General features: G+C 44.3%; 1 protein-coding gene across 2 annotated transcripts in view; it reads left to right on the top strand.

Moving 5' to 3' along the window:
* Positions 1-20,431, top strand: part of MREG (melanoregulin) — a 196,189-nt gene extending 175,758 nt beyond the window's left edge. For both annotated transcript variants that reach the window (XM_077272276.1, XM_077272275.1), the window contains exons 5-7: positions 12,533-12,623; positions 18,349-18,512; positions 18,594-20,431. In XM_077272276.1, the coding sequence (XP_077128391.1) occupies positions 12,533-12,623; positions 18,349-18,512; positions 18,594-18,695 (357 nt within the window). In that variant the 3' untranslated portion in view covers positions 18,696-20,431. The remainder of the gene's footprint in view (positions 1-12,532; positions 12,624-18,348; positions 18,513-18,593) is intronic.
* Positions 20,432-22,085: the final 1,654 nt, after the last annotated feature.

Below are 22,085 nucleotides of genomic sequence, written 5' to 3'. Positions count from 1 at the left end.
AGGAATTAATTTATTTTTTTTTAAGACGTTCGGAGTTACAAAGATATTGACTATGTTAAGCTTTTCTATATTTTGTCAGATATTTATGTTTCACTACTTTCATGCTCTTCACCTTCTTTTTTACTTCTCCCACACTTTCTCCTTCATCATCCTCAGCAGCAGCATCTTTTTCATCAACTTTTTCTTCACCTTATTCACCTTCTTCTTCTTCACCTTCTTCCTATTGTTCTTTTTTTTACATTCTTCATATTCTTCTTATTCAACTATTATTCTTCTTCATATTCTTCTTCTTCATCATATTCTTATTTGTGACAGGCATTCCTGTAGTTGTTATCTATAAAAGTTTGAAGATTACACCTTCCGTTCTGCCTGTCACAAAAGATTTACAACAGGATTTGTCTGCGTTCAGTTAGGCCTGCAGCAGCAGGTATTTTCCAGGGGCACCACGAGGAGGAACGGACTCACTCCCATACACTGCTTAGTCGTCTTCTGCTTATAATTTAGATAATATCTTTTGCTCTGATTTTTAGTCTTCTGCTTAATGTTCTTCTGCTTTTTGTTCTGCAGCTTCTTGTTCTTCTGCTTCTTGGTCTTCTGTCTCTTGTTCTTCTGTATCTTGGTGGCTGTCTTCTTGTTCTTTGTCCTCTTGGTCATCTTCTTCAGGGTCATCTTCTTGGTCTTCTTCGGGGTAGTCTTCAGGGTCGTTGCCTTCAGGGTCATCGTCAGGGAGATCCAGAGTGATTACCAAAAACCATTTCAAAAAGCTTGAACTTGGAAATGTAACAGAAGGTACAAGAAGGCTGAGGAACTGCCAAGAACCAGCTGACGGTACTGGAACCTGGATGGGTAGCAGAAGGTACAAGAGCCAATGGAACTACTGAGGACCAGCTGATGGTACTGGAACCCAGTTACTAAGCAGGAGGTACCTATGCCAGAAAGCACTATCAAGGACCAGCAGACGTTGGTGGAACTTGGATACCGAGAAGGAGGCACCTAAGCCAAAGGCACTGCCTGGAACCAGCTGATGTTACTGGAACCCAGGGGGACATATTCAAGATTGACTTCCAAACAACCAGCTAATGGTACTGGAACTCAGATAGGCAGCAGAAGGTACACATGAAAAAAAAAGTTGCAAGGCCTCGAGCCGGCCGGAGTTACCGAAACCCACAGTCCTACAGGGGGTGCTTGTCCTATTGGCACTATGGAACCAGCCTTCATTGCCAGATACCGCAGCCCACATAGGAAGCACCTAAACTGCAGGCACCATAAAGTCGGCTAACCCGACCGCAACCCGACAGGACAACGTATTGGAGGGAAAGTGACGTTGACACTACCCGGAAACAGCTGGCATGCTGGAACCAGGCTGGGCAGGAGGGAGTACCCGTGCCAAAGACACTGCTGGGAAACAGCTGGCGGCATTGGAGTACAGGGTAAATACTAGAAACAGAGTGTAGCCAGAGGCCTAATTGGAGCAAGTTTAAAATCAGTAGTAATGTGAATGTGGACAGAGCAGGAGAAATTGCTGGACACACAGCAGGGGATCATGTTGTGAATTCTGCTTTTGGGTTCCCTCCGGTGGTAGTAGGTGGTAATGTAGTTGTCCCTGGGTTGCAGTCCTGGTCAGGTGTGTCTGCTGATTGCAGTTCTGACTGGGGTATTTAGGTGTGCAGGATTCATTAGTCCTTCCCAGTTGCCAATTGTTGTTGGGAGGTGTTGGACCTCTGCTTGGTTCCTCCTGCCTTTCTGCCAAATCAGCAAAGATAAGTGTCTGTTTTTTTTTTTTTTCCTGTGGCACACATGCAGTGTGCTTCACAATTCAGTGCTATTCTTTTTGTTTTCTTGTCCAGCTTAGATTGTGTCAGTATTTTCTCAGTCTTGTTGGATTCTCTGGAGTGGCAGATCTACATTCCATGTCTTTAGTTAGATTGTGGAACTTTTTGTATTATCTGCTGTGGATATTTTTGGAAGGGTTTTAATACTGACCGCCTAGTAATCTGTCCTATCCTTTCCTATTTAGTGAGAGTGGCATCTTTTGCTAAATCCTGTTTTCTACCTGCGTGTGTCTATTCTTCTCCTACTCACAGTCATTATTCGTGGGGGGCTGCCTATCCTTTGGGGGTCTGCTCTGAGGCAAGGTAGCATTCCTATTTCCATCTATAGGGGTATTTAGTCCCACGGCTACTTCTAGTTGCGGTGTTAGTTCAGGATTTGCGGTCAGTACAGGTTCCACCGACTCCAGAGAAAGTTTCATGCGGCTCCAAGGTCACCAGATCATAACAGAATCAGCTGACGTTACTGAATCCCAATAACACTGGAGCATGTGATGACTATGCATACAGCACTTCTGAGCAGCAACTGGCGGTGTTGGAGCCCAGGGATTACAGTTCAGGTGGTAGAAACATGAACACAACAGGAGACCTGGATTGTTGTGAATTTGGATTCTGGGCTCCCCCGGTGGCCGCTTGTGGAATTGGACTTGTCATCCTCTTTCCTGTTTCACCTGGTTCCATCAGTAGTGGGTGTCGCTATTTAAGCTCATTTCTCTGGTGGTTTCTTGCCGGTCAACAATGTTATCTGATGCCTCTCAGTGCTTGTTCCTGCTTCTAGACTACTACTAGATAAGTTGGACTTTTGTCCTTGTTTTGTTTTGCCTATTTGTTCCAGTTCACAGCTGAAGTTTTGTTACTGTGTCTGGAAAGCTCTCGTTGATCAGGGATTGCTACTCTGGCGTTATGAGTTAATGCCAGAGTTTAAGGTAATCTCTGGATGGTGTTTTGTTAGTGTTTTTCTGCTGACCATGAAAGTATACTATCTGTCTTCTGCTATTTAGTAAGCGGACCTCAAATTTGCTAAGACTATTTTCCTGCTGCGTTTGTTGTTTCATCTGAACTCACCGTCATTATATGTGGGGGGCTACTGTCTTCTTTGGAAATATTTCTCTAGAGGTGAGCCAGGTCTTATATTTCCCTCTGCTAGCTATTTAGGTCTTAGGCCAGAGCTGGGCATCTAGCGATAAATAGGAAATGCTACCTGGCTATTTCTAGTTGCGCGGCAGGCTTAGTTCATGGTCAGTATAGTTCCATCTTCCGAGAGCTTGTCCCTCTATAGGCTTGCTATGATCTCTGCCTGCAGAGATCATGACAGTTTGACCGGCCACTAAAGTGTTAAAGACCCAGGTTTAGAAAGGAGAGTTATAAGAAGTCTGCTGGAATTTTTTTTTTTTTTTTCCTCCAGTCTGCCTTGCTGCAGTCTTTTTTCTCTCTCTCCTCCTAATCTCTGTATGCTCTGTGTGCACCTGACAATAATGGATCTCCAGAGTGTAACTGCGGGTTTGAATAATCTCATCACGAAAGTACAAAATTTACAAGATTTTGTGGTACATGCTCCGGTATCTGAGCCGAGAATTCCTTTGCCGGAGTTCTTCACAGGGAATAGAGCTAGCTTCCAGAATTTCCGAAATAATTGTAAGCTTTATTTGTCCCTGAAGTCTCGTTCAGCTGGAGACCCTGCTCAGCAGGTTAGGATTGTGATTTCCTTGCTCAGGGGTGACCCTCAAGATTGGGCCTTCTCATTGCCAGCAGGGGATCCTGCGTTACGCGATGTGGATGCGTTTTTTCTGGCCTTGGGCTTGCTTTATGAGGAACCTCATTTGGAACTTCAGGCAGAAAAAACTTTGATGGCACTATCTCAGGGGCAAGACGAAGCTGAAGTTTTCTGCCAAAAATTCCGTAAATGGTCTGTGCTTACTCAGTGGAATGAGTGCGCCTTGGCGGCAACTTTCAGAGAAGGTCTCTCTGATGCCATTAAGGATGTTATGGTGGGGTTCCCTTTGCCTGCAGGTCTGAATGAGTCCATGACAATGGCTATTCAGATTGATAGGCGTCTGCGGGAGCGCAAACCGGTGCACCATCTGGCGGTGTCTATGGAAAAGACGCCAGAAAGTATGCAGTGTGATAGAATTCTGTCCAGGAGCGAGCGACAGAATTTTAGACGGAAGAATGGATTGTGTTTCTATTGTGGGGATTCTACTCATGTTATATCGGCATGCTCTAGGCGTACAAAGAAGCTTGATAAGTCTGTTTCCATTGGCACCATTCAGTCTAAGTTTATTTTGTCTGTAACCCTGATTTGCTCTTTGTCATCCATTGCCACGGACGCCTATGTTGACTCTGGCGCCGCTCTGAGTCTTATGGATTGGTCCTTTGCCAATCGTTGTGGTTTTGATTTAGAGCCTTTGGAGACTCTTATTCCTCTGAAGGGGATTGACTCCACCCCATTGGCTAATAATAAACCACAATACTGGACACAAGTAACCATGCGTATCAATCCGGATCACCAGGAGATTATTCGTTTCCTGGTGCTGTATAATTTACATGACGATTTGGTACTGGGATTGCCATGGTTGCAGTCTCACAACCCAGTCTTGGACTGGAGAGCAATGTCTGTGTTGAGCTGGGGATGTAAGGGTATTCATGGGGACGTACCTTTGGTTTCTATTTCGTCGTCCATTCCCTCTGAAGTCCCTGAGTTCCTCTCTGATTATCAAGACGTCTTTGACGAACCCAAGCTTGGGTCGTTACCTCCGCACCGTGAGTGCGATTGTGCCATAGATTTGATACCGGGTTGTAAATATCCAAAGGGTCGTTTGTTTAATTTGTCTGTGCCGGAACATGCTGCTATGCGGGAATATATAAAGGAGTCTTTGGAAAAGGGACATATTCGTCCATCTTCTTCTCCCTTGGGAGCTGGGTTTTTCTTTGTCTCAAAAAAAGACGGCTCTTTGAGACCATGTATTGATTATCGGCTTCTGAATAAGATCACTGTTAAGTATCAATACCCATTGCCATTGCTTACTGATTTGTTTGCTCGTATAGAGGGTGCTAAGTGGTTCTCTAAAATTGATCTTCGTGGGGCGTATAATTTGGTGCGGATCAGGCAGGGGGATGAGTGGAAGACCGCATTTAATACGCCCGAGGGCCACTTTGAGTATTTGGTCATGCCTTTTGGTCTTTCTAATGCCCCTTCAGTTTTCCAGTCTTTTATGCATGATATCTTCCGCGATTTTCTGGATAAATTTATGATAATATATCTGGATGATATTCTGATTTTTTCTGATGACTGGGACTCTCATGTCCAGCAGGTCAGGAGAGTTTTTCAGGTTCTGCGGTCTAATTCTTTATGTGTGAAGGGGTCTAAGTGCGTTTTTGGGGTCCAGAAAATTTCCTTTTTGGGGTATATTTTTTCTCCCTCTTCCATTGAGATGGATCCCGTCAAGGTGCAAGCTATTTGTGACTGGACTCAGCCCTCCTCTCTTAAGGGTCTTCAGAGATTTTTGGGCTTTGCCAACTTTTACCGCCGATTTATTGCTGGTTTTTCGGATGTCGTTAAACCACTGACTGATTTGACCAGACAAGGCGCTGATGTTGCTAATTGGTCCCCTCATGCTGTAGAGGCCTTTCAGGAGCTTAAGCGCCGTTTTGCCTCTGCCCCTGTGTTGCGTCAGCCTGATGTGAATCTGCCTTTTCAGGTTGAGGTTGACGCTTCGGAGATCGGAGCTGGGGCAGTGTTGTCGCAGAAAGGTTCCGACTGCTCCGTCATTAGGCCTTGTGCCTTCTTTTCTCGCAAATTTTCGCCCGCAGAGCGGAATTATGATGTTGGGAATCGGGAGCTTTTGGCCATGAAGTGGGCGTTTGAGGAGTGGCGCCATTGGCTCGAGGGGGCTAGGCATCAGGTGGTGGTATTGACTGACCACAAAAATTTGATTTATCTTGAGACTGCCAGACGCCTGAATCCTAGACAGGCGCGCTGGTCTTTATTTTTTTCTCGCTTTAATTTTGTGGTGTCATACCTACCGGGTTCTAAGAATGTTAAGGCAGATGCCCTTTCTAGGAGTTTTGACCCGGACTCTCCTGGTAATTCTGAACCCACAGGTATCCTTAGGGAGGGAGTAATTTTGTCGGCCGTTTCTCCTGATCTGCGGCGGTCCTTGCAAGAGTTTCAGGCGGATAGACCGGATCGTTGTCCGCCTGATAGACTGTTTGTTCCGGATGATTGGACCAGCAGAGTCATCTCTGAGGTACATTCTTCTGCATTGGCAGGTCATCCCGGAATTTTTGGTACCAGGGATTTGGTGGCAAGATCCTTCTGGTGGCCTTCCCTGTCACGAGATGTGCGAGTCTTTGTGCAGTCATGTGACGTTTGTGCTCGGGCCAAGTCTTGTAGTTCTCGGGCTAGCGGACTGCTGTTGCCCTTGCCTATTCCTAAGAGGCCTTGGACACACATCTCGATGGATTTTATTTCAGATCTGCCTGTTTCCCAGAAGATGTCTGTCATCTGGGTGGTCTGTGACCGTTTCTCTAAAATGGTCCATTTGGTTCCTCTGCCCAAGTTGCCTTCTTCTTCTGAGTTGGTTCCTCTGTTTTTTCAGAATGTTGTCCGATTGCACGGTATTCCTGAGAATATTGTTTCTGACAGAGGTACCCAATTTGTGTCTAGATTTTGGCGGGCATTCTGTGCTAGGATGGGCATAGATTTGTCTTTTTCATCTGCTTTTCACCCTCAGACTAATGGCCAGACCGAGCGGACTAATCAGACCCTTGAGACATATCTGAGGTGTTTTGTCTCTGCTGACCAGGATGATTGGGTTGCTTTTTTGCCATTGGCAGAGTTCGCCCTCAATAATCGGGCCAGTTCTTCCACCTTGGTGTCCCCGTTTTTCTGTAATTCGGGGTTTCACCCTCGATTTTCCTCCGGTCAGGTGGAATCCTCGGATTGTCCTGGAGTGGATGCGGTGGTGGAGAGATTGCATCACATCTGGGGGCAGGTTATGGACAATTTGAAGTTGTCCCAGGAGAAGACTCAGCGTTTTGCCAACCGTCATCGTCGTGTTGGTTCTCGGCTTTGTGTTGGAGATTTAGTGTGGTTGTCTTCTCGTTTTGTCCCTATGAGGGTCTCTTCTCCTAAGTTTAAACCTCGGTTCATCGGCCCTTATAGAATATTGGAGATTCTTAATCCTGTTTCTTTCCGTTTGGACCTCCCTGCGTCCTTTTCCATTCATAACGTTTTTCATCGGTCGTTATTGCGCAGGTATGAGGTACCTGTTGTACCTTCAGTTGAGCCTCCTGCTCCGGTGTTGGTTGAGGGTGAGTTGGAGTACGTTGTGGAGAAAATTTTGGACTCTCGTGTTTCCAGACGGAAACTCCAGTATCTGGTTAACTGGAAGGGTTACGGCCAGGAGGATAATTCTTGGGTCAATGCATCTGATGTTCATGCTTCTGATCTTGTTCGTGCCTTCCATAGGGCTCATCCTGGTCGCCCTGGTGGATCTGGTGAGGGTTCGGTGCCCCCTCCTTGAGGGGGGGGTACTGTTGTGAATTTGGATTCTGGGCTCCCCCGGTGGCCGCTTGTGGAATTGGACTTGTCATCCTCTTTCCTGTTTCACCTGGTTCCATCAGTAGTGGGTGTCGCTATTTAAGCTCATTTCTCTGGTGGTTTCTTGCCGGTCAACAATGTTATCTGATGCCTCTCAGTGCTTGTTCCTGCTTCTAGACTACTACTAGATAAGTTGGACTTTTGTCCTTGTTTTGTTTTGCCTATTTGTTCCAGTTCACAGCTGAAGTTTTGTTACTGTGTCTGGAAAGCTCTCGTTGATCAGGGATTGCTACTCTGGCGTTATGAGTTAATGCCAGAGTTTAAGGTAATCTCTGGATGGTGTTTTGTTAGTGTTTTTCTGCTGACCATGAAAGTATACTATCTGTCTTCTGCTATTTAGTAAGCGGACCTCAAATTTGCTAAGACTATTTTCCTGCTGCGTTTGTTGTTTCATCTGAACTCACCGTCATTATATGTGGGGGGCTACTGTCTTCTTTGGAAATATTTCTCTAGAGGTGAGCCAGGTCTTATATTTCCCTCTGCTAGCTATTTAGGTCTTAGGCCAGAGCTGGGCATCTAGCGATAAATAGGAAATGCTACCTGGCTATTTCTAGTTGCGCGGCAGGCTTAGTTCATGGTCAGTATAGTTCCATCTTCCGAGAGCTTGTCCCTCTATAGGCTTGCTATGATCTCTGCCTGCAGAGATCATGACACTGGATACTGTTGCCAACCAATTATTTAATCTGGAAGAAGACTGGTAAATTCCTGCGAGATACAGGCCTTGTTCATTTTCAGAAAAGTAAGCCGGTCAACGTTATCGGAGGATAGTCGCAGGCGACGGTCTGTTAATGCACCACCTGCAGCACTAAAGACGAGTTCTGATAATACACTAGCAGCAGGGCAAGCCAGCACCTCCAATGCATACTGGCTAAGCTCTGGCCATGTATCCAGCTTAGAGATCCAAAACTTGAAGGGGGAAGAGCCGTCTGGGAGAACACTGAGAGGGCAAGACATGTAGTCTGTCACCATCTGATGGAAACATTGCCTCCTGCTGACTGGAGCCGTCTGTGATGGTGTAGACATTTGTGGCTGGGACACAAACCTTTGCCACATTTGGGCCAGTCTGGTCTTGCCTTGTGCTGAGGCGCTGCTTCTGCTCCCTCTTTGTTCAGAGCTTCCTCCACTGCCTCGACGCACTGAGCTGCTTTGTAAAGCACTAGCAGCACTGCTCTGGGCTGAAATGGAGAAGATGATGGAATGCACCAGTGTGTCTTGGTACTCCCGCATTTTACGCTCCCAGTTCAACGGTGTTATGAGGGTTTGTAAGTTGTCCCGGTAGCAAAGATCTAGGCGCGTGGACACCCAATAATCAGCCATGTTGATAATGTGGGCGATTCGGTGGTCGTTTCTCAGGCACTGCAGCATGAAATCAACCATGTGCTGCAGACTGCCAACTGGCCAAGAAACGCTGTCCCCTGCTTGAGGCGTCATCTCTGCCTGCTCTGCATCACCCCACCCTCACTCTACATACTGACTACTAGAGCATTGTGTACCTCCCTCCTCTGGACAGATGTCTTCCTCCTCCATTGACTCCTCCTCATCCTCCTCACAAAGTGTCCACTGCCTAGGCCTTTGTGAGGAACCACGTTGCGCAGACTATCCAGAAGCAGATTGCATTTGTGACTCCTCATCCTCCACCTCTTCCAAAACCTCCTCCCTTAGTGCTTGCAGTGTTTTTTCAAGCAGGCAGATAAGGGGGATAGTCATGCTGACTAGTGCATCATCTGCACTCGCCATCTGCGTGGAATCATCGAAGGCACTCAAAATGTGGCAGATGTCCTTCATAGAGGCCCACTCAGTGGTGGTGAAGTGTGAACGGCGCGCAGTGCGACTTGTTTGCGCCTGATGCAGCTGGTACTCCATTACTGCTGCCTGCTGCTCACACAACCTCTCCAACATATGTAACATTGAATTCCACCTGGTGGGTAGGTCACATATGATGCGATATTCCAGAAGGCGGAATCGGCGCTGCAGAGCTGCAATGCGCAATCTTGCCATGCTAGAACGCCGCAAGTAAGCGCACTCTATGTGGACCTTGTGCAGCAGTGCATCAAGTGCATTCTGCACAACCAAATTAAGCACATGTGCCAGACATGGGATGTGAGTGAGGTTGCCTAGGCCCAGAGCTGCCACCAGATTTCAGCCATTGTCACACACTACCATGCCTGGCTGGAGATTCGCTGGCATAAATCACACGTTGCTCTGCTGCTTGATGGCATTCCAGAGCTCCTGTGCTGTGTGGCTTCGATTCCCTAAAGAAATTAATTTCAATACGGCCTGTTGACATTTGGCCATGGCTGTGCTCATATCGGTCATAACAGGTAAGCACTCACGGGTCCATGTGGAGGTAGACTGTGACTGCTCCTGCAACGCTGATTCAGAGGAACTGGAGTATGAGGAGGAGTCAATGTGTACAGACTGGATTCCTGCAATCCTTGGAGTTGGCAGAACACGTACAGCGCCACTCTCAAGATCTGCACCCAGCTTCACAACATTTACCCAATGGGCAGTGAGGGAAAGGTATCGTCCCTGTCCATGGTTACTGGTCCACGCATCGGTGGTCAGGTAGACCTTGCTACTGACGGCGTTTAATTTTTCCCTCCATATGCTTTTGCAGGGAAGGGACGGCTTGCCTGCTGAAATAAAAGCGGCTGGGCACATTGTATTGTGGGACTGCCAATGCCATGAAGATACGGAAGGTGTCAGCCTCCACCAGCCTGAATGCGAGCATTTCAAGGGACAGTAGTTTTGCAATGCCAGCATTCAGAGCCTGTGCTTGGGGGTGGTTTGCCAAGAATGGCTGCCTTTTCTCCCATGCCTGTGCTACTAATGGCTGTAGACTGGCCTGGCAGTGTGAGGATGACAGGTAACGTGGTGCTGTGGGTGGAATGGCACTGTGTCTCTGTACAACAGTGCCAGAGGTTCTTCCATGGTGATCCTGTGAGGAAGCCAAACCAGCTGTGTGTGAGCTGGAGGAAGAGGCTACAACACGAGCTGAAGAGGTGGTAGATGGCGCCGTAGGTTGGCCTAGGTCTTCAGTGTGTCTTTGTAACTCCACCACGTGCTTGGTCCGCACATGTTTCCACATATTTGTGGTATTGAGGTTGCTGACACTTTTCCCTCTTCACTTTCTGATTACACAGCTTGCATTTGACAAAGCAAATATCATCTGCAACTGTGTCAAAAAAGGACCAAGCATTGCAAGTCTTGGGAGTGCCGTTTTGGGTTTTGGAAGATGCATGCTCCTAATGGGTGCCGAAGTGGAGGCTACATGCAACCAAGTCTTCCCCCTCCCTCCTTCCTTTTTGGGCCATTCGGGGAATCTCTTCCTCAGAGCTGCTCCCACCACATTCCTGTACCTCACGCCATGATGGGTCAAGGACCTCATCATCTACACTACCCTCTTCAAACAACTGCTTCTCCTGGGTAGTCTCGACAGCACAGTACGCACCAGAAAGTGGCACCTGAGTCTCATCATCAGTTGCGTTCTGAGGTGTGCTGACCATAGGCACTGGCCCTCCCGCCTCTTCAGATTCAGAGAGACAAAGCTGTTGGGCATCACTGCATACTGCCTCTTCTTCAAATTCTAGAATGCTGCTTGGCTGGCCCCCTCTTTCCAAGCCAAGAAATTCAGAGAACAGAAGTAGAGATGGCTCCTGTCCAGGGCTCTCTGCCTGGGCAATTTGGCAGGTGGTGAAGAGATAGATGGGTGCTCTTCAGTGCTCTGGACCTGAGAGGATCTGGAACTAATTGAAGTCGATGCATTAGCTGCCATCCATCCGACAATGGCTTCAATTTGTTCCTCCCGCAGCAGTGGGGTATGGCGAGTTCCTTCAAAGCTGCGCATAAAGGACTATTCCCTGGTACAACTGGGGAATGCTGAGTCACTGGTGCCCGCAGCAGGCACAGAATCCCCACGTCCTCTAACTGCAGAAACTCCACGCCCACGACCACGTGCCTTACTCCCTGCCTTCTTCATCTTGGTAGACTGATAAAGATAGGCAGAAAAGTACTAAGGGCTTAGTGTGCTTATTCTTGAACAGCTGCTAACAGGTATAAGAAACACTAATTTTATAAAGTGTGGACTAGACTTTAATATGAGCTAATGTGGCCTACACAACTGTAAAGTGGAGTGTTTGGTGAACTTTATTAACTTTTTTTTTCACAAAAAGACACTGGATGTGCCCAAAGATGTAAAACCGATAGTATCACAAACTTTTTGTAGCTATTACAATGCAGGAAGGTAACCTACAATGCCATAGATTAGGCTCCAAAAAATAGGCTAATACTAATCTGGCTGGGACTGCAGGGCACAAGCCAGCAGAAAGGCTCCTCTATCTACTCCTATATAGTGTTTGCAAGCAATCTAGCTGGATACTGATGGAACCTCACTAATAGGAGAAATCAGGAAAAATGAGCAGCACTAATGCAAAAAAAGGACAATGTATGAGGCAGTGACGCACGCTGAGCGGACTACAACCGGAGGTAGCTGCAGAACACACTACAGCATGAGCTGCACTCACACACAGAGACCTCGCAGACAGCCGTGAACAGCGCTGCAAGGCAAAAGAAAGCTTCTCACACAGCGGTTGATAAAGTAGCCTGGGTAAAGCACAATAAAGCAAATCGCTAGGTCAAACTGTCCCTCAGAACAGCAGCGTCCTGTCCCTAACTGAATTCACAGCATAGTTAACCCAAAATGGAGGCAGCAGCTTTCATAGTGCATCATGACATCATTTCAGCAGCCAATCACAGCCATGCCATTAGTTAACATGCCTAACATGCCTAACAGGATGTGCCCACACTTCTTAGGATCCTCATTGGCTGAATAAAATCGAACTGGCTCATTGCATTATGGGAACTTCCGATTCCGGTATTCGATATTCTAAAAGTATCGGAACTCAGTATTGGAACCCCGATACCGCGAATATCGGTCGATACCCGATATTTCAGTATCGGAATGCTCAACACTAGTTACCTTGTGACTCTGTGACAGAACAATGTTGACATTTCTATTTTCAAAATACAGTGTTGTGCATTGTATGTCTATCTCCTATTTCATACTAGAAATAATTATATTTACTTTGTAATCTCTATCTAGGAATGGCAAAAACTGAACTATGAAATTTATACCCTAAGGCAAGCAAGAAGAGAAGTAAGATCCAGGTGGAGACGAATTCTAGAAGACTTGGGTATGTTCGAATAAGATAAAGTAAAACATTTACACTGTGTTCCAAATTATTATGCAAATTGGATTTAAGTGTCATAAAGATTTTTTGTTTTTAAATAAACTCATGGATGGTATTGTGTCTCAGGGCTCAATGGATCACTGAAATCAATCTTAAATACATGTGATAATTAGTTTTCCAGGTGATTCTAATTAAAGGAAAACTACTTAAAAATGATGTTCCACATTATTAAGCAGGCCACAGGTTTCAAGCAATATGGGAAATAAAAAGGATCTCTCTGCTGCTGAAAAGTGTTAAATAGTGCAATGCCTTGGACAAGGTTTGAAAACATTAGATATTTCATGAAAACTTAGGAGTGATCATCATACTATGAAGAGATTTATGACTGAAACAGAGTTCATGCAGATAAAGGCATATTGAGGAAGGTTTCTGCGAGACAAATTCATTGAATTAAGAGAGCAGCTGCCAAAATACCATTACAAAGCAGCAAAAAGTTATTTGAAGTTGCTGGTGCCTCTGGAGTCCCTCAAACCTCAAGGTGTAGGATCCTTCAAAGGCTTGCTTTGGTGCATAAACCTACTATTCGGCCACCCCTAAACAGTGATCACAAGCAGAAATAGTTGCAGTGGGCCCAGACATACATGAAGACTATTTTTCAAGCAGTCTTGATTGCTGATGAGTGTCGAGCAACCCTGGATGGTCCAGATGGATGGAGTAGTGGATGGCCACCATGTCCCAACAAGGCTGCGACGTCAGCAAGGAGGTTGAGGAGTCATGTTTTGGTCCAGAACAGCTGGTAGGGCCCTTTAAGGTTCCTGAAGGTGTGAAAATGACCTCTGCAAAGTGTATAGAGTTTCTGACTGACAACTTTCTTCCATGGTATAAAAAGCAGAAACGTACCTTCAGGAGCAGAAGCATCTTCATGCATGACAATGCACTATCTCATGCTGTCATGCTGCAAAGAATACATCTGAGTCATTGGCTGCTATAGGCATAAAAGGAGATAAACTCATGGTGTGGCCACCATCTTCCCCTGACCTCAACCCTATAGAGAACCTTTGGATTATCATCAAGCAAAAGATCTATGAGGGTAGGAGGCAGTTCACATCAAAACAGCAGCTCTGGGAGGCTATTCTGACTTCATGCAAAGAAATACAAGCAGAAACTCTCCAAAAACTCACAAGTTCAATGGATGCAAGAATTGTGAGGGTGATATCAAAGACGGGTTCCTATGTTAACATGTAACTTGGCCTGTTAGAATGTTTTGGAGTTAAATAGCTTTTTTGTTCTGTGAATGTGACCTCCTAATGCTGCAAATTCTTCAAATGAGCATTTTCAGTTCTTTAAAACATATCAAATGTTTAGAAATTCTACTGTGCCTAATAATTTGGAACAGTGCATTTTGAGTTTTTATTCATTTTAGAGATTATACTGTTATCATTGGGAGGTTTCTTCAATAAAATTCAATGTATACGCTAAGGGGTGATGACTTTTATTAGACTGACTGTCATTTGCACCGATCATTTAGGACACTCAGAGAAAAATGTCATTTGCATAATAATTTGGAACATAATTTATAAATATTTTGTTTCCTCAACCAAATCTTCCACCATCACAAGTGAATTATGCTGGTCACTTTTGTGCATGAATAGTGATACTTGCCTCTTATTTAAATGCCAGCATAGGTGTTTTGATGATATGAAAGCGATCACGATCTTCATTATGACAAAAAAAAGGTTTTATCTTGCAATTTTCACACTGGGGCTTTTTTAGACTCCTCCTTTCCGTCTTCTCAGGAAGAGTTAACATCATGTTTCCATATTATCAGAGGCAGGATTACAATAAAAGGTGAGGCTGGTTTCACAATTGCGGATGGAGGTGCTGCGGAGGGCTGCGTACGTCCTCCGTGAAGCTCCACCCACCGCCGCACCTCCTTGGTCAGCTCCGCCTATGTCAGCCTGCGGCATGCGTACCCTATCTTTACCATTAGGTATGCAGGCCATGCCAATGTATGCGGATGCCGTCGCACCGTCAAAACGACGCAGCACCTCCATCCGCAAATGTGAAACCAGCCTAAAGCCTCTATTTACAGCCAATTACAATAGGTGAAATCACAGCTGACCCTGCTACCCCTTCAACATTGACCATTGTGGCTGTGTACATGTGTTGAAGGAAGGAGGGAGGGAAAGAAGGAAGAAAGGCTTGAAGGAAGGAAGGAAGGAAGGCTCGAAAAAGAAGGAAGGAAGGCTTGAAGGAAGACTCGAAAGAAGGAAGACTCCAGTGGCCAGTGTGAAAATTGCAAGATAGAAAATTATTACAATTTGAGAGTCCTTTTTAATGGCTAACTGAAAAGATGGTAACAAATTGCCAATATTTACAGCCACATCTGTTTATCCCACTCCCAAAATGACAGATCTGCTTCACATCACTTGTCTTATCTATTTCATTATTCCTGTGCCCTGCTGTGTATAAATATGTGACTTTTCAGATTTTGTGCTATTCTATGCCTGATGAAGAGACCTGAGTAGTCTTGAAAGCTTGCAATTTGTTACCATCTTTTCAGTTAGCTATTAAAATTTATGAACCACTGAGGACTCTCAAATCTTAATTTTTTGCTTGAAATATAAATCTACATTATGACCTTCGGGTCTGGTCATACTTGGACTGCTTATCTTGTATAGATAACGCTTGCAGTAGGCAAGTAAGCAACTTGACACTTGATTGCTTAAGAACTTGCTACCTGATTATAGTCTTCTCTCATTTCCACACACAACACCTCTCTCATCAGTGTCTGAATATGCTGTTGTAACCCCTGCCCTAGATACTAGGCTGCATTGCAGTAACACTACAGTTACCGCTCCTCGCTGGTTGTGTGTGAGTATTTAGGTTTCAGAATGCTGAGACTCCTTTCCCCTTTGCTAGTCACTTGTGTTTTGCTGCAATGAGCTGGTAGGTAATTGGCTCTCTGCTGGGAGCAATGGGCAGGGCTCCCTTAATAAACCCTGCAGAATGACTTAAGCTGCCAGTTATTAGTTTGTGTCCAGCTAGTTACACAGGCTCTCTGACTTGGCTCTTGTGCTCTGTTTTCTATCTCCCATGTTCTGACTCCAGCTTATATTTTGACTACCTGCTTGTCTCCTCATTTTGTCCTTGACATGACTTCTCAGCTTTGACCCTGTTGGCGACCATTCCTGCATCTAGTTCAAGCTCCTAGACAACAGCCACTCTGTTGACTCAATCCACTGGATCCCGTTGTAAGACCAGATCCTTATACAGAGGTTAAAGGGTGGTCAGAGTTTATTTGGAGGTTGTCAGATTGGAAAACCAATCATTATGATTATAAGTAATACATGTCTGCAGCTAATAATTCTGATATGAAGACATTAGCGGCATTCACAATGAACTTTAAAATGATGATGATCAATCAAAATAGTATAAGTTGCTTCAGCTTTAAAAAAAAAAAAAAAAAAAAGCCTTTTTACGGACAGGTAAAAAATTCCTATTTTTGTGGACTCCTGGAATTTCTGGACGATTACCAACCCTGGCAACAACTGTTGCTTTATACAGTATTATGATTGTTCTGATGAATGAGGCCCAATAAACATTACACTGTCCAAACCACATAAGGGAAATGATGGTCTGCTTGTGTCCCACCCTGTACAATCTATACAACCTTTAATCTCTTTCTTTAGAATAAGACTCCTGTGATCTTCATTTTCCATCAGCTTAAGCCAGTTTCTAAAAGTGAAGCCAAATGCACTAAGACCTTGCTTGCAAAAATAGGCTTTCATAAAGATTTTTGTCACATCGCCTAAGATTGTGGAAGTGTATAGGGTCTGTAAAATTGTACTTACATGCATTGTACAGCACTAAAACACGGCAGATACTCAACTGTGTGCAACCTTTGCCTTGTAAGACGAGGGGAGGGAAGAACCATAGGTGACTGGAGAATAACTGGCTCCCTAACTAGACACCTGACAGGACAACAAGACTTATTAAAAACAATATTGAACTTTTCTCACATTTCTTGCAATATAGAGGTTTATGTCTTGGAACGCTACAGTGGAGCGGGCACAATTTGGAAATCTTTTCAACAGCTCTGTTCTTCCCTCATTGAAATGCTGTGCACCAATTTGAGACCACCTATACCTTCTTTGTTTACCCCCTCACGCATCGTGCTTTGGTAAGACGTCTTCCACTGACTGAGTTATACTGCGGAAACACTCCTCGGTAGAGGCACAATTCTCCAGGCTCTTCTGCAGCCCCAATAGGTTGCTCACCTACCTTACTTGTTCTCTTGTGACCCTATCCTGGTTGCTGCTCTCCAGGTTCTAATCTTGACAGCTGACTGTTCTCAATTACACTGATGCAATTTCATGTCGCTCACTTGGTGATATTTAGTACCATAACCACAGATCGGCACCTAAAATTACTGTCAGGGAAACCTTCCTGTCTGCTAGGATGCCACTTTGCATTAGTTTATTTTTTATCTTCCTTCACCCAGAGAACAACAGATCTCTGGGCTTTCTAAACTGTAAACACTGAGCAGCGCCTCTCTGCCCTTTCTGGTGATCACACTCCATCTGCTGGGGCCTTCATCACACTGCAAGTGTCTCGGTATAAAACAAATTATCTCCTATCCACAGGACCCACACAGATTCACAGAACTGGGCACTTTTATCCACATTGGAATGGACATGCTCCTCCACTGCTACATTCATTCCCTATAGGGCTGCCAAACACTACGATCAGCTTTTTGCTACAGTTTCATAGAGAATGAATGGAATGGCGTGGCGTTGCTCTGCTGATTTGTATCAGGTAGAAAAGTTCCCTAATCTGCCACTCCTGAGTGAGTCCCAGCTGTGGGACACTCACCAATCCGAAAGTTATCGCCTATCCTGCTAGAACTTGTTTTTACTAGACAACCACTTTAGCCCCAAAGCTGTAGTAGAGTCGGAGTGACTCCACATTAGCCCTCATGCAGACATCCATGCTAATCAGTCCGATCTAGGTCCACAATGCACAGACTGACCACGGCTCTCTCGACGGAGCATGACAGCAAAATGTATTTCTGCAAGCTGTAGAGCTCAGATCAGGAGAGCTTCGGCCAGTCTGTGTATTGTGGTCCGAGATTGGACCGATTTGCACAGATGTCTGCATGAGCCATAACTCAAAGCTCTCCCCAGAGTTTTCTCAGTGTGAGTCTTGTCTCACAGAAAGAAACCCAGTCATGGATCAGCATCAATGTATCACAAATTAATACTAAATCTATCAATAGATTATTACATATGGACTGGTCGTGGTCCCAAAAATACAGAAACAGTAATCACCAAACATTATTTCCCTCAACATGAGGATGACCCCAAATTTTCTGCCCTCCTACTGCAGTAGGTACTGCATTGCATATCATCATATCTGGCCATGTTAGATTATTGATTTGGTGGAAGTTTAGTTTTATGCATGTGTGTTGGCTCCCAAACAGAGACATATAAGAATATATGAATGTAATTCGGGCCTCACACATAACTTGTAAATTTCATCAATGATCATACATCCTCGAATGGAGCATTACTTCCACCTAGTGGCATAAATAGCTCAGAGCACACTCACACATGGACACAGACACACATACACACCTCCACATAGTTCAATGCTGTTTGCCTATCTGTAGTTACTATTCAAAATTTCAACTGTGGTTCTTTTTCTATAATTATTATTAATATTCCAGGTTTCCAGAAAGAGGCTGAATCCCTCTTGTCTGTCACAAAGCAAAGTACTATCAGTAACCCTAAAAATATGAAGAAGGCAATGGAGCTCCTCCTGCGACTTGCGGATGATACAACCATCTTCCCAGCTGGGTGGGATCTGCCAGAGAGATACCTCTATATAATGGTAACCTCATTCTACCCATGGTGAGCTACAAAGCTGGAAATAACGGAGTAACACATTCTAACTCTCTGTTTCCATACACAGGACCGACTGATCTGTCTTGATGCAGTGGAAGATTTCCTTAACATCGCCCACAGGAGATTTCCTAAAACACATGAGGAAACGGGAACTAAGAGGATAAAGTGATGATCTATTGGCGCTGCCTTCTACCCAACCTCAGAACAAATGAGGCTTTTCTGTATTTTGGATGCAAGTGCTGATCTGAATCAAAGATAACTTTTCAATTTGCATCTTGCATAGAAACAAGTCCTTCCGTATTATGGGTGCGGAATCCTTCTTACTCATCCCAGGATTTTCTGTCTGTTCAGCAGATATGACATCAATACTATTTACTAACTGAAACTACTTTACTCGTTGCCCCTGCTGCTGCATTTCTGGCTTACTTGCCGCTAACCTCTAAGAAGCTTCCATAGACTTGACACTTGTTGGTCTTAAGAACTTGACGTTGTTTGAAAATATGTATTCCAAATATTTTAGAAAAAAATGTAAATCATTTCTGTTTCATTGATTCGAGGCCAGAAACCTTGACCACACTTGACTTTTTACCTTCTGATTGTTCTTCCTGGTATCAGAAGTTTCCTTAATGTGAATTGCAACTATGAAAAAATGTTAATATGTACCCCCTTTATCTCTCTTGATTAAATTTATAGACCCTATGGTGGACCATATTCCATATTTTATCCAACCTTTACATTGCAGATAATCTCAGCTGGTGGCCTATAAAAACTTTCAACATGCCAAAAAAAATCTGTAATGTTTTACCATATGGTTATAGACAAGGGTGTAACAATAGTAGGTGCAACTTGGTGTGACGGGTTCATATAACAAACTGCACATCTGGCAGAACTAACATTAGTTGGGTCTCGCCTCCCATGTGAAGTGGGCATGCTCGTGAAGTGGGCATGCTCAGTTCAGGTGTTGGGGGTGCTCCCCTGCAGTTACACTACTTATGCTCATCAACAAGTCACCAAACTGATGAAATTGCTGAGGTAACAACTTTTCTGATTGGCCTCATGCACCATGCTGCGCTTTTCTGGAGCGCAGCACCGTGCGTGCATGTCACTGTTTTGTAAATTGTGCTGACTGTCTGCTGTCCCTGGTGGTGTCTATGGGGTATTTTAGTAAAGTGTGCCAATGCCAGCTGAGTGTATGTTGCATAAAGGGAGTGGGAGGTTCTGTAATAAATTATGCCATCTGGGCACTGACTAATGGTATGCTGTAGAAGGGCGATCCAGTGCAAATTTATGCTGGACTCATAAGACATGAATTACACCTCTAGTTATAGGTATTGACATTTTTTTTAAAGAAGGATTTAATCACTGCCAAAAGGTAAAGTGGCCGCTCTTAATCATGATGTATATGGCTAAAGAAAACTGATACCATGCTTTTTAGCTATTCATTGTATAAACTTGCAATGTTTATAATTGAAATATTTTTTTAATTTTAATTATTGATTTTGACCATGGTAAATCTGCAGAAATGAATGACTGACTACATTATAGGTGCACATCATCACTTCAGACCTGGCAAAGTCTTGATGTATAGTCATCTGCTGCAAACCTGTAAGTTACTGTTACAGCCATGAACAAGGCCCTAAAAACAATTTGTTATAATGATTATGTTCTTGTGTTTGCTAAACTGCCCTAATAATAATACCGTACATATATTTAGGACATAATATTGTAAAGATTCTACTACTTGTGCATTGCAGATATTTTATATTTCTTCTTATACAGTTGTGTATCAATGAAAGTGTCAATTAACGAAAGTGTGACCATTACCTTACTGAGATTTCTTTGTTTCCCAAGGTCAGGAAAAAGGTGCCAAATCTGTAATAAAGCTGGTGTTTACAGGAAACCATAGTGCTTGTGCTCTTTGTTTTTCTATAGATGTTTCACTTTAAATAAAAGATCTTCATGAGATGGTAAGTTTTATATATGTATTTTAGTGCTGAAACTGCACATTTAAGCATATCTTATTCCACATGCTAATAAGAAAAGTATACTTGGGGATATCCACCACTAGAGGCTGTTATGTGCTATAAGACCTGTAAGAACTTACAAAGACAAAAAGGAAAAGTTTAGTATTGCAAATTACTGTATATAAGCATATACATGCACTAAAATAAATTCCAACACTCCACCGTGCCTTTCAATGAGTTGTGTGGTATTACTTACCCCTAGTAAGGGGAATGTGACAAATTTCCTATTGTTTTAAATCAGATTTTTATGTTTAAAGGGATTGTCCAGCCTAATTGTGCAGACTAGATTTATCCACCTTCTCTCATTTCACATTTTTATTGATTAGAAGTCTAACAAGTCTATCCAGCACATGATCACAAGTATGCAAATCACACATTCAGCACACGCTCACTGTGACTGGAGCTATTAGAGGGCCGATGGCCGGCACAACGTGGCCTTCAGTCCAAGCACTGCAGTCCCCAGGGCCACAGAAAAAAGACAGCTTCCTCCTGAAACACTTTAAAAAGTCCATTGAATGCATTTACTAAACATATATTTCAGTAGGCCAACATTTCTTATTTTAAAATCCTTTTTCAAGCTGGTGTTATAAAGTATTCTAATTACTGAGATAATGACTTTTGGGTTTTCTTTGGCTGTAAGCCATTATTATCAACATTAACAGAAATAAACGCTTGAAATACATCACTCTGTTTGTAATGACTCTATATAATATATGAGTTTCACATTTTGTATTGAAGAACTGAAATAAATTAACTTTTTGATAATATTCTAATTTTGTGAGAAGCACCTGTAATTCATCTTAAAAATACATTTTTAAACAAAGGCTGTCACCCCACATCTATTGATGTCAAAAACAAAAGAGAAAAGACTCGACTAATCATAGTATGCACACCAGCCAATAGTAAGAAAGTAGAAAAACCTTTATTACCGTATATACTCGAGTATAAGCCGAGATTTTCAGCCCACTTTTTTGGGCTGAAAGTCCCCCTCTCGGCTTATACTCAAGTCATACCCAGGGGTCGGCAGGGGAGGGGGAGCAGACCTGTGTAACAATACTCACCTGCTCCTGGTGCCGTCACTGCACGTCTTTTCCCCGACGCCGGCAGCTTCTTCCTGTAGTGAGCGGTCACATGGTACCGCTGATTACAGTAATGAATATGCGGCTCCACCTCCCATAGAGGTGGAGCCACATATTCATTACTGTAATGAGCGGTACCATGTGACCGCTCACTACAGGAGGAAGCTGCGGCGCTGGGAAACAGATGTGCAGCGACGGCGCCAGGAGCAGGTGAGTATGACGGGGGGCAGTGCGCAATATTCACCTTCTCCTTGTTCCACCGTCAGCGCCGCTGTGTCTTCCGCTGTGATGCTCAGGTCAGAGGGTGCGGTGACGCGATTAGTGAGCGCTGCCCTCTGCCTGATCGTTGGTGTAGAGGATGAAAGTGGAAGACACAGCAGTGCCCGGCAGCGGTGGAACGCGGAGCAGGTGAATATAGCAAGTGCCAGGGGCCTGAGAGGTGAGTATGTGATTTTT

This window comes from Ranitomeya variabilis, chromosome 7, assembly GCF_051348905.1.
Source record: "Ranitomeya variabilis isolate aRanVar5 chromosome 7, aRanVar5.hap1, whole genome shotgun sequence".
Classification (NCBI taxonomy): domain Eukaryota; kingdom Metazoa; phylum Chordata; class Amphibia; order Anura; family Dendrobatidae; genus Ranitomeya; species Ranitomeya variabilis.
The sequence above is the reverse complement of the archived record's forward strand: the minus strand, read 5'-3'. Positions and strand labels throughout refer to the sequence as shown.